Genomic DNA, 12,981 nt, shown 5'->3' on the forward strand with positions numbered 1-12,981 from the left:
GAGGTTAGATTTCATGTGGTCCAGCCCTTCACCCTCCAGTGGAGAGACTGAGACCCAGAGGAAAGGGTCAGCCCAAAGCCATATATTGAAGTAACAGAGCCAGAGCCTAAACCTTAGACTCTCAACTTCCCTTATAATGTTCTATTCCATATGCTAGGGAATCACTTAAAGAACAAAACCATCATTTCCTAAATTTTACAATAGGTGAAGACCAGAGTGCCTGATCCATTTTTATTATTTACATATTTTTTCTGGACTCTGAATATACTTACATTGACACACAAACACACACACACACACACACACACACACACAAAGTCCAGGACATCAACAGGAGCTCCTCTCATCGTTCCCACACGTTCTTCTCTTTGTTATTTTTTCTTCTTTAAAAAATTAAAAAAGAAAAAATGATGTGAGCCGGTAGCAGCAAGCTGGTGCGGCTTGCCTCCTTGGACAGGCTGCAGTAGCAATGAAGCAAGGGACATGCTTCAGTTCCCAGGACAATGGTCTCTTTGACTGGGAATATACCAAACCAGAATTACAAGTGTGCAAGAATAAACAAGGCTGGAGTCAATCTAAAGTTGTTTTACACTCTGTTTTATTAAAGTCAATGCATTTCCGTTCCTATGTGCCCAGCTTAGGCTTGCTTAATTATAGACACCCGAGATGAATGCTAATGTAGAGAGGATAGTCGGTGATTGGAAAACAAGGCCCTTTTCTGACCTCTACAGGCCATTTGGAGGAAGCAAGAAACTGCTTCTGGAAAATTACCGACCAGGAGGCACCGCAAACGGGGCTGAGGGAGGTTTCTCCTGGACGCCTCCTTGAAGATCTGAGTTGGCTGGACTCATGTGTCTCCTGCTTTCCTGCAGCTCTGCTCTCCATGTGTAAGAGGTTACTGAGGAAACGGGTAGGAGGTCATTCTCAGGAGACCTTTGTAATGGAAATTAAGATCTCAACCATTCAACACATATATACGGAAGTCCCACCACATCCTGGGCACGATGCTAGGCCCTCAGGATGTAGCAGTGAACAAAATTGTCTTTGTTCTCCAAGATATTACAGTCTCAGTGCAGTGGGGTGGTGGGGGGGTGGTGAAGAGGGGACAGCAAAGTCCACAGGCAATGCCATGCAACAAAAGCTGTGACTGAGTTTCTCCAAGACGACTGTAGGAACTCAGAATCAGATCATGGGAGACTTCTCAGAGGAGACTACATTTAAACACATAATGGATAGAATTAGGCACATGGATGGCAGCAGAGGGAACAGAAGAGTAAGGTGCTTTCTGAGAATTGAAAGTAAGTTTTTATGACTTTAACAGGGGCTGGTGTCAAGAGAAGAGACCAGAAAATTACATAGTGGCTGGATCTGAAAGGGCTCAAGCACTAGGTCCTGTTTGCCTTTTATCCTTAAGACCATGGGAGGTCACTGACAAATTATAAGCAGCGAAAGTAGAAGCCGGTTTCCCTTCTCAATACCATCAGGCTGCATAGGAATGAAAGGGTTGGAAAGGAGGCACCACCAAAGGTGAGAAGAGTAATAAGAAAACTTGATGTCCAGGTGAGAACAGTGTTATCGAGTCTGATTCTTAGCTTTGGACTCCAACCAAAACTAAGACTCACACTCGACAACACTGCAGATTCATCCATTTAGTGAAGCTCTGAGTGCCTGCCTCGGCCAGACAGTGCATCTGGCACACAAAGAAATCAAACAACGCCGGTTTACTATTGGCATAATCAAGTTTAGGAATTTGGAGGTAGAGATTTTGTTGGGAGGAGATTTTGACTTTGAACCTGTTGAGTTTGAAGAGAAGCAGGAAGTTATGCAGAAAAGTCCAGCAGGAGTTACTTATATTTGAGTCAAGGATCTACAAGAAAAATACACTTTCCTAGAGATGGAGAGTTGCTCCATAACCTCTCAGAAGGCCCTTAGGGGTCTTTGAAGAAAGGTGCTTTTCCTTGGAGAGCAAGTTTAAGAGTCCGATTGCCTGAGTTAAGGTTGTGATCTGGTACTTAACTACTTGTATCATCTTAGGCTAGCCCTTAAATTCTTAATGCCCTCACTTATAAAGTGAGCATAACAACAGAGTTTAGCTCATTGGGCTGAAGTTTTAGGCTTAAACATGATGACACCTGCGACAGTCTTAGACTATTATAGATACTAAGTGTTGCTAATTACCACGTTAGCTGTAACTGTGTTATGGTTCATATTCACCTCCTCTGGGGAAGTGGAGGGAGCATGAGTTGGGAAGTCAGATTTGCCTGGGAACAGATTCCAGCTCTATCATTTACTAAACGTGTCTCTTTAAGTATGGGTGCACTTTATTTTTAAAATGGCAATCATAATGTCCATTTATCCCACAGAGCTGGTACTGAGAGTGAAATGAGTCACTATGTGATTGTCTGAGCAGAGCAGAAACATAGGCAGATTTTTCCTCCTCTAATACCTCCCAAAATAACTTCCTTTTCAGAATGAAGTCTGGGTGGGGTCTGGTTGATAGTTTTCTACCCCAGGACATTCATTCATTTAACCTCCATACCCTGGATGTTTGGATGGCAGACCTGTCGGCCTCTCTGCTTCTTCTCCCATCCCACAGCCAGTAGAGACAATGGAACTCAATGCCATGTCTTGCCCCGCCCTTCAAGACCAGGGCCACAGTCAGACACTTTAACTGAATAGCTCCAAATAATTGTGCTTAAGTGTTACTTATTTTGCCAGGAGCTGGTCATAATACTTGTTTGATACCAAGAAATCATTTTAACCCCGTAAGAGCCTAGAGACTATAAAAGATCATTGAAATCCCCCCATGTAGAATCATCTTTGTTTCCGCTTTTTTATTTATTTTTAGACAGAGTACAGGGTCTCACTCTGTCACCTAGGCAGGAGTGCAGTGGTGTGATCACGACTCACCGTAGCCTCAACCTTCCAGGCTCAGGTGATCCTCCCGCCTCAGCCTCCCTAGTAGCTGGGACTACAGCCATGCACCATCATGCCTGGCTATTTTTTTTCTTTATTTTTTGTAGATTCAGGATCTAACTATGTTGCCCAGGCTGGTCTCAAACTCCTGAGCTCAAGGGATCCTCCCAGCTTGGCCTCCCAAAGTTCTGGGATTACAGTTGTGAGCCACCACGCCTTGCCTGCTTCAGCCTTGTAAACAGTTAGTGCTCTCCTCTGTTAAGCTACTTGTCATAAGACCTAAATGTGGCTCATTCAGTAATTCTCTCATAGTCTGTGTTCTCTACCAATGATACTGAACCCACTTTACTTTGCATTGATACCAATGATACTGAACCCACAACTGGCCCAGAATATATACACACTTCAAGTCCAGTTTATGTCACGTGCTGATGAGAGTTGAGTCCCATCTTCCACCCAAAAGGCCTTCATCTCGACTTGTGTGTGACAGTAGAGCCTAAAATCATCAACTAGCTGCCCCTCACCCGTATGAACACATGTCATATGTTTAGGATCAACCTTCCCTCACTCATTGTTATGCTTAAAGCCCCGTGCCGTGTGTGTGTGTGTGTGTGTGTGTGTGTGTGTGTGTGTGTGTGTGGTGGGGAACTCAAGCTCAGTTTCAGTTTCAGCTCCATTATGTTGAATTATATACGTGTAATAGATGATTTTAAGTTATATGCAATTGTATCTTTTTATTATTAGGCACTGAAAGGTTGTAAAATAATCCATTTTTATCTCAAAATTCCCTTTTACCACTCTTTTTTTTCTTTTCTAAAGAACATTTTTATCAAGGATTGGTAGCATGAAGACAAACTGCAACACATCAAAAGAGGACATCTGTTGGGAAGACAGCAGCAGGCTCCAGACCTGATGAATTATTTTTGCCCAGAAAAGCCCTCCTGGTGAGCACCAGGCTACTATGCATGTCTTTCCAAGACTAGAGAGTTTGGGGAGCTGGGGTGAACTGTACCAGCAGGGCAAAACAAATCTGTCATTTTAATGCGAATCCAAATGCTGAGATCCACCATGCGGGTCATTCTTCTGAGGCCCTAACAAAGATGACTTATGTCAGGCATTTCCTGGGAGCCCCTTCTCTTGGCATAGGGCAGAGGCTCTCCTTGGAATATCAAATCTATTCTACAGCGCCATTTTCCAGGCTGATAAATGGAAGGGTGTAATATGACCTTCCTTGTGTTGGCAACCCTCAAGATGAGCTTGTAACTCAAGGAGCAGGTTAATTTCAAATGTTCTTGGTGGCTCTGAATCCTCTTTCTGGAAGGAAACTGAAGCCAATGTATGGAATTCTTGGATGCTGATTCTTATTGATGGGATTGCAAGGAGGGCCCAGGCAGCCAAGTTGGCATGATACCCATGGAGCTGCACAGCCAGTTCTCACCAAAGGGAGCATAGGAGGCAGAGCACCTGGGTAAATGTGGCAGCTCCTGGGAACCCTTGGAGATGCCACCCCTCCATTATCACCACTCTAAACATTTGCACAACACAGGTCAGGACAAGGACACCCTGCCCCTTTTTAAGCTCGCCTCGCACTGGGAAGTCTTCCATGGCAACCACCAGCTTGAGAGGCCAGGCTGCACTTGTGCTAGACCTCCTTTTAGTGAAAGCAGTTTCCCTTTCTATAACACAAACTCTTCTTTGAGATGGAAAATGGGGGGGATATAAGGAAAATAAGTGAGCTTTTATTGAGACATTGGATGTCCAGGTTTGAAGCTGAGGGGAAGACACATTTTTGAACACCTGCAATGTGTTAAGAAGTATGCTAGGTACAGGGACAGATGCCAAGATAATAGCAGGTTTGTGCACTTTAGAGCTCACTATTCAATGGTGAATGGGGGTGTGGGTATAAAAGGCATATATATCAAGTTAAAAATAACCATAGTATAAAAGAGATGTATAAACAGTGCAACAGGGGCATGGAAGAGAGATTATATATAACTTGGCATTGGGCGATGAGGACAAGTTTTACAGAAGAAAGGTGATATTTGAACTGGGTTTTGATATTCCCAAATGAGGGAATGGGAGATTCTTATCAGAGGCAGAGGAAAAATGTGAAAATGTTAGAGAAATCAAAAAGGACATTTAGGGAGCTGTGTGGCTTAAGAAGTGACCTTGCATGCCCCTATTGCACTGTGCATGTGCATATGTGTGTAGACACACACATGCATAAGTGCGATGAGAGAAAAAGAGGGTATGTTCTGTGGCAAATAGAAGAGAATAAAGAATGGCAGAAGCTAAGGCTGTCAAGGAGATTGGGGCCAGACTATAAAGGGATCTGTTGAGACATTTAGATTTCCTTCTGAAGGAAATGTGGAGCCACTAAGCCTCTTGCCAGAGGGAAGTGTTATGAACGGTCGGTAGTTTCCACCTTTGGGGGCTCATGGGTGGCAAGTTTTGGGCTTCTATTCTAACAATGGGACTACCCTAAAAGTGAAATCAGAGAGCTCCCAACCTTTGCCCATCAGAGAAATTTCACTAGTCTGTCCCAGGAAGCTGCAGGCCCCCACAGCCCCTCAGCCCCAGTTCCAGTCCTGCATGCAGAGCACGGAATGACAGCTGGTACAGGACGTCATGCACTTGGCCTGGCCCTAACATCGCCTCTCTGTACTCTTCCCTCCTCTGCATGTTTTGGACCACATTTGCTTCCCATTATGGCCTACAACTCCTTGGAATTCTTGGGTCATCTTAGTTTGCCTCTGAATTTGGTAGAACACGTTTTTTCCGAACAATTCACTGAAGTGGTCTGGCCAGCAAGAGGAAGCCCTGGCTTGACTGGAAGAATGGCTCTTATAACTATCGAGAGTTAACTCTCAAGTAAGTACCCTCTAACTCTGGACAGAAGACTGGTGAGATGTGACACCAAATAGCCTTCAGTCCTAGCAGGAAAGGAGAGAGGTCTGCTCCCAAGTCCCCTCTTCCCTCCAGTCAATTGCCTTCCCAACTCACTGACACCTTAGTGAATGTCCTGGGCTTAGGTGCTCAGGACATTCACCTGTGTCCCCAAAATCACTTGGTGTTAGGTACACCTCTCTTTGTTCTTCTGCTTCCTGATATACCTCTGATTTCTAGGAAACCTTTCGAACGGGCTATCATGTAGGCCACCAACATTCAACATGTCCCCAAACTGCACTTATTATCTTTGACATGAATGCAAACGTTCTGCTCTTCAAATATAGTAGTATCACACCTGGGGCACTCCTCAAACCACTGAACAGCCAGTATAGCAGTAGCACCAAACCCTCAGCCGTAAACAAGGGAACAATGGTGCTGATATAGACAGCTGATATCAGTCACAGGCATGCCTCTGCTGAAAGCTCTTTAAGTCTCCCCCATTACATTCAGAATTAAGTTCAGCCTCTTCATCAAGGAATGCCAAATGCAGCTTTATCTGACTGCTGTCTAGTTTTTCCATTTCATCTCTTGTCACTCTCCTCCTTTCCTCATATGCAAACACATCTTTTAAACCAGTCACACTGAACATTTTATTTCAAGCTCTTACTCTACCACAGGGCCTTTGCACAAAATCTTTCCACTCCTTCACATGTCTTTTCTCCCTTTGTACCTGAAAACTCCTGCATATTCTTCAAGAATCACCCAAATTATGACCTTCTTTTGGTAGACTTTTACCACAACTGCCACCCCCATTAGAGTAGGCGTTTTTGTAATATTCTTTGCATAGTTCCATAATGGCATGGGCCACACTGCATTACATTAGAATGTTTATTGTTTTTCTTTCTCTGGTTACTGAGGGCACAAAATGGGTCTTTCTTATCTGCATCCGTAGAGCTTAGTAAAGTGCATGACCCATAATTAGGGGTTAAATATACATTTGTTACATAGATGGATCAACAAGTACTTCATGTTCCTGGCTTTTTCTGAACATGCCATGTAAAAACTTATCTGTCATGGTCACATTTTTTCAGAAACATGCCTTATGACCAGAAGCTAACCCCCAAAACTAATTTGGGTTGAAATAATAATTAATGATAAGCTAGCATCATTCCCACCTCTCTCAGCAATTACATTTCAATATTATCTCCTTGAATCCTCAAAGCGAAGAAAAATCAGCACCATTATGCTAGCCTTTATTTAAGAGTGGAAAGATTAAATATGGGAGGAGTTAAGAGATATATAGTGTTTGGGTTTCACTTTTAGTATCTTTGCTAATATTCTTCAAATTTCTTGCATATGTTACAAATTGTAACATACATGTCTTAATATGAAGAATGGATGTACAGTTTCTGAACTACAGCACGGAAATTTGGAAAAGAGTTAAAAAAAATCAGAGACTATCAATAATGCTATCAACTCCCAAAATCACAACACAGATGCCTTTATTCTATGCCTTGGAGCTAATCCTGTTTTGTTCTGTGGCTTTCTGCTGGTCAAGAGGTATGTGCTATGAGTTTCATCTGAGATTATTCTAATATATCCAAAACTCCCTTGGTGGTGTTTGGAACTTCAGGAGAAGTCTTCTGGCAGATATGTAATCCCCCAATATATATTATTATCTTTTCCCTTAGTATTCAGACTTTTACTTCAAATTACAAATTTTAGCTGGGCCCACCTCAAATAAAGACTATGTTTTATAACCTTTCTTGCAGATTCCTGTGGCTATAGGCCCATTTTTTTCAGCTGATGGGATTAAGAAGAAATAGTATGTATAGCTTTTGGAAAGATAGAAAACAGGCGTTTCTTTTTGTGTTCTTCTTGCTACCGCCTGGAATGCAGATGCAGTGACTGATGCTTCAGCAGCCATTCTAGACCAAGAGTAGAAGCAACACACAAGTAGAGCCAGAAAACTGCAGAAGCCAGGTCTCTGACACCATGCAGCCATGACACTAGGACTAGTCTTCCAGTGTGTAAAATTCCACAGGAAAGAGAAATAGACTTATGCCTTATGAAAGCTACTACTATGATAAGTTGTCCATCTCTTGCAGCTAAACCTAATCCTAACTAAATGCACATGACATCTAAAACAGCCTAAATTTGACCTAGCATATTCTATCTCTCACTCTACCACTGCCTTTGTTGTCCCTTCTCATCCTTTCTTCGCAGGTCTTGTACACTTCATTATTCAAATAACTAAGCTGCTTCCTTCCGAATGCTGAAAGGCCTTGCTCCATTTTCACCTGTTTTAAGTCATTCCCGCCTCCTAGATTCTGCTCCTGTGTAATCTCCTTCCCAGCTCCCTTCCAGTAAGAGGGCATATTTCCTACCATGTGACTCCAGAGAATTCTGGATTCTGGGTTTGTTGTTGTTGTTGTTTGAGGCAGAGTCTTGCTCTCTTGCTGGGCTGGAATGCAGTGGTGCAATCTCGGCTCACTGCAAACTCCACTTCCTAAGTTCAAGCGATTCTCCTGTCTCAGCCTCCCAAGTAGCTGGGATTACAAGTGTGCGCCACCACACCTGGCTAATTTTTGTAGAGATGGGGTTTAGTAGAGATGGGGTTTCATCATGTTGTCCAGGCTGGTGAGAATTTTTCTTAACTGTCAGAATTCTTATATAGAATGTTCTATTGTGTTATGAAGAAAAATAAGCCAATGTCGTTGTGTACCAAATGCTAAGCTATATATACACTTTCATATATTATCTCATTTCATCCTACAATAACTTTATGATATAGATATGCTTATCCACATTTTATATATAAGAAAACTGAAGTTTAGGAAAATTTAATTACTTGCCTAAGTTGTCATAACAAGCAACTGCCAGATCTAGCATATGAACCATATCTGTCTGATTCGGAAATGAATAGATTTTCCAATATGTCTTGCTACTTCCTAGCATTATGTTTGGTGGTCTGAATACACAGGATCTTAAAATCTGTGAAGATCAGTGACCGTGTCTTATTTCTTAGAGTCTAGTGCAGCTTCTGGCCTGTACCACATATGTAAAATATATGTTGCTTGAGAAGATCACAGATGAAACCTGCAATTACTTGGATGCGCAGTTTTTCATGTTCAAGCCCCAGCATCTGAAGACCCTGCCAGGATCCCCGGTCTCAGTGGTTTGTTCTGGGGAGCTCAAATGCTATGGTGGGGAGAAAACAGTGGAAGATAACACTCGTATATGGAACAACTTAAATAACCACTTAGAATTCTGGCTGAGAAGCCAAGAAGAAGCCAACTCCTCTACTTCTAGCTTGCTCCAGTTCAAGCACAGGAATGGAGAAGAACTCAGAACAATCTTGAAAGGATCCATGGTAATCTTGAGGCTACCCATTGGGTCCCATTCTAAGTACAATGGCAGCTTGCATAGGCCCCAAGGGCTACCTAACTCTACATATAAAATGTTATAAAGTGGCTAGCTTCTATGCATAGGGAAACTAGAATAAAATCTGGAAATGGGGTGGCTGAGCTCACATAGGCTGACTTTTTGCACTGACGTATACATTGTGTGTGTTTGATGATGAAGCAGCAGCAGCACAACTGCTAGTCCAATCCAATGGTTGGAGACACAGAACTTGCTGTGAACCTCGGGGCTATGGGATGGCTTCTCCTCCCTGCCCTGGTGCCTCCTCTTCTTCCTCTCCCTCATCCTTATTGAAGGCACACTCCTGGATCCTCCGGTCCAGCTCAGACAAGCTCCCTTCCTGGTCTGAGCTGCTGTCTGTACTGTAATCAATCTCCTCCATACAGGCAGGTTCATCCTCCAGTTCCAAAGGGATGCTGCCACTGCTGCTGCTGCACCTGCCATTGGGTCCCGGGAAATATGGAGAAGAAAGGAAGAAGAGGAAGGTAGACAGGGAAAATGTACAAAGGGGAAGGGAGGTAAAAGGAGGAAGATGGGGAAGAGGAGAGAGAAATGAAAAGAGAAATTAGCCAAAAAAGGGAACACATTCAATTGGTTGGAACAGGAGAGTGGAAGTTTCCTGCTCTGAGTCTTAATCTCAGGTCACTGCTCCTTTAAATGTGTCATATTCACACTCCCTTGTGTCCTCAACCTTGAGGCTGGGGTGGGGAAAGTTGTATACAATTTGCAGGCTTCTTTCTTCCCTTGCCAGCAGAGTATACATTTCTTAGCCCTATTTCCAATCAGAAGATGTGCACAGCCTCATATTTAGAATTTTTCAAAACAGTTTAGGCTTTAAGTGAACAATCAGAGAAGGTCATCACTGAGTGTCTGAGAATGCCATGTCATTTTCTTCCAGGAAAGAGTGGGATTGGAACGCAGGTAGACAGAACTCAAAGCCCTCGTGTTTCCCACTCCAATAAACAGCACTATGAGTCATATCGCACGGTTCTCCTTCATCATGATGAATGGTTTATAGGAGCTGGAAAATTAATCCAGGTTGAAATTAACAAATGAGAGAGTAAGCGGGCAAACAGCATTCTGCTTCTACAGTGTCTGTGCTTTCCCACTTACGCCCTCTCTCCAGTTTATTAACAAATGGAAGATCAACAGGGGTTGACCAGCAAGAGATAGAAGAGGGCAGTAGGAATGAACATTAACAAAAACTTTACTGCATATTGTGAGCAGGGCGAGTTTCCTCCCAAGGAGCTGTATGTCTCCCTCATTTGCGTGAGGCACCTTCATTCCTGAAGACTTTCTAATCACTCCCTACTTAGGACTTAACCAATTAGGATTAGCAGCGTGCTGGGTTTCTGCTCCGTAATTTATAGAAGGCAAGCACTTCATAAATCAGGCAGAGCTGTTCATCCACCTGCCTCGCCATAAACAATGAAAATGGGTAATCAGCGGCATGGTTACATGTTAGCTCGGGAAATGAATCAAAGGCCAGTGTCTTAATTGTCTGCTGACTGATGCGAGCTGCTTCTGTGCTCTCCAGGCTGCGGTACCCTAAACTGAGGGTCTGGTGGGACATTGCCTGAATGGAGAGGAAGGGGAAGAAATATGAAACTTGTTTCTACAGCACCACAACATTAAATTGTTATCATATTTTACAGGCTGACTTGTGAGTAATAAAGTAGCTGAGTAAAAGAAGGCAAGAGCTGCCCCAGCTGCAACACAGGCTCAAGTGATCGAGAATCCTGGCAGCCTGTGCCTCACCTGCCATCATGCTAGGTATGGAGGTGTCAGTGTCATGCAATGTCAAGAGCCTGTGTTTAAATATTGGCTGTGGGACTTTGGAAAAACTGCTTAATCTCATAGAATGTCAATAATAATACCTTAATAGTTGCACTGAATACTAAAGGAGAAAACACAGGGATATTGTCTAGCAGAGTATTCTGTGAAATAAAGGTAATCACCACATTTTAATTCCATTGCTCTGCTGTCGATTCTGAAGAACATAGTGAAACATGGTGTGGAAGAAGAGCATGCATGTAGATTTGCTGCTTCATACCTGGGTTACTGCAATAACTATCGCAAAACCAGCCAAATTGGCACTCCTAATAATTTCTCTAAAACATCATTTTTATTATGCCACTTTCAAATTGTGCAATTTGCAATGATGCTCCCTTGCCTATTAGTGCAATGTGAGTATTGATGAACAGGGCTTTCCTACAGGGTCCACTGGGACACAACAAGGTCAGTCTTGCTTAAATAATGTCCTGCCTTGCATCCTGCACAGTTGGCTCTAGTCACTCATGAACTTGCAGTTCTCCCGCTCGTCAAGTTGTCAAGTCGTACTTGTTGTGATCATTTAGACATACCAGATGTAATGTTTTCCCAAGCCTTCACAATTTCCTAAAACGGTCTGCCAACCCCTCAACATACAACAAAATGCAGCTTTTTTAAAAAGCTCACTTTAATTACTACAAAATGACTATTTTGATAACTCCATCTCTTAATGAAATTTCCATTTTCTAAATATGAGTCTTTACAAATTAATTTATTTTTATCATTAACATGGTTATAGTGTTCTTGTCAATAAGGTGCATGCCTCTGTCAGATTTATGTTTATTTTATACTATAGAACACCTAGAATGTAATGAGATCATACTAAACATGCAATAAAGGGTTGCTGAATTGAACATATAACAGGGGTATATATAGAAAAACCCATATTTGAATCATCTTTTGTGGAATTACTTTATTTTTTAAAGATTTTTATATATGGATTATACCACAATTATCATGTCTGTGAATTTTAGTGATTTATAACAAATATGGTTTTGTCATTTATATATAATAAAATACATGTAATATGTTTATGTGTAATATCCATTTATTATATATAATAAATATAATAGATATCACAAATAGAATATATAACTTATATATGATATGATAATACGTTATGTAACATGTTATAAACATAAGTTTAGGAGTCTCAAAATCATTTAATTTTATCTCTCACTTATTTGTCCAAATGCAACGTACACATTCTAATAAGGAATTAAGATACATATTCAAGGACTTTCACTTCTGAAAAGATGGAGAAGTATTTTTACCTTTCCCTCTTCCTAATTTCCTTCAATACTATATATTAAAATATTATATATTAAAACAATAAGAAGACACTGAAACGCAGACAGAGTAGGGAGAGAAAAAGGCAGGGCCTCAAGACTAGCAGGTGGAGTTGACAATGATCTCCCTGGGTTTCCTTTGGGCCTCACATACTCTAGACTTGGAGCTGGAACAGCTGAGAGCTGGAAATGCCAACAGGTGCAGATGACTAAAAGCCCCAACAAGAGCTTGTTCTCTAGCCACACGATGAGGAAGGGGGCAGCTTATCAAGAAAGAAAAGTTTGTTCTACTCCAGGCAAACACCACAGAAAAACCAGCAGTCCCACTCCCATCCCCATCAACAAAAGCAGGGAGCCTAGGCTTCTACTCTCACCAGACTGTTAGAACGTGCCCCAAACCCCCATCTCCCTCATGCTGAGGAGGAGGAGCAGGGAGAGAAGGCAGGGGTGGGAGCCAAGACTTTTATCCCCACTGGTTAATAATGTGGCTTCCTCCCCTTCAATATCAGTGGAGGTTGTATGGGGAACCTGGACCTCTACAGGCAATTGTTGGTAACAAGACTGTCCCCTACCAGTGGAGCGCAGTGAGGAGAAACTGCTGCTGCTTCTGGCCAGAGTGGGATCAGCAAAGTCC

At 42.4% G+C, this 12,981-nt stretch overlaps 1 protein-coding gene across 1 annotated transcript in view; it reads right to left on the reverse strand.

Annotated features, from left to right (window-relative positions):
- Window positions 1-576: 576 nt before the first annotated feature.
- AGBL1 (AGBL carboxypeptidase 1) overlaps window positions 577-12,981 on the reverse strand; it is an 829,700-nt gene continuing 817,295 nt past the window's right edge. Inside the window, exon 23 of the mRNA XM_055277333.2 lies at window positions 577-9,665. Within this exon, the coding sequence (XP_055133308.2) occupies window positions 9,458-9,665 (208 nt within the window). The 3' untranslated portion in view covers window positions 577-9,457. The remainder of the gene's footprint in view (window positions 9,666-12,981) is intronic.

The sequence above is a fragment of the Symphalangus syndactylus genome, chromosome 5 (genome assembly GCF_028878055.3).
Source record: "Symphalangus syndactylus isolate Jambi chromosome 5, NHGRI_mSymSyn1-v2.1_pri, whole genome shotgun sequence".
Lineage (NCBI taxonomy): Eukaryota > Metazoa > Chordata > Mammalia > Primates > Hylobatidae > Symphalangus > Symphalangus syndactylus.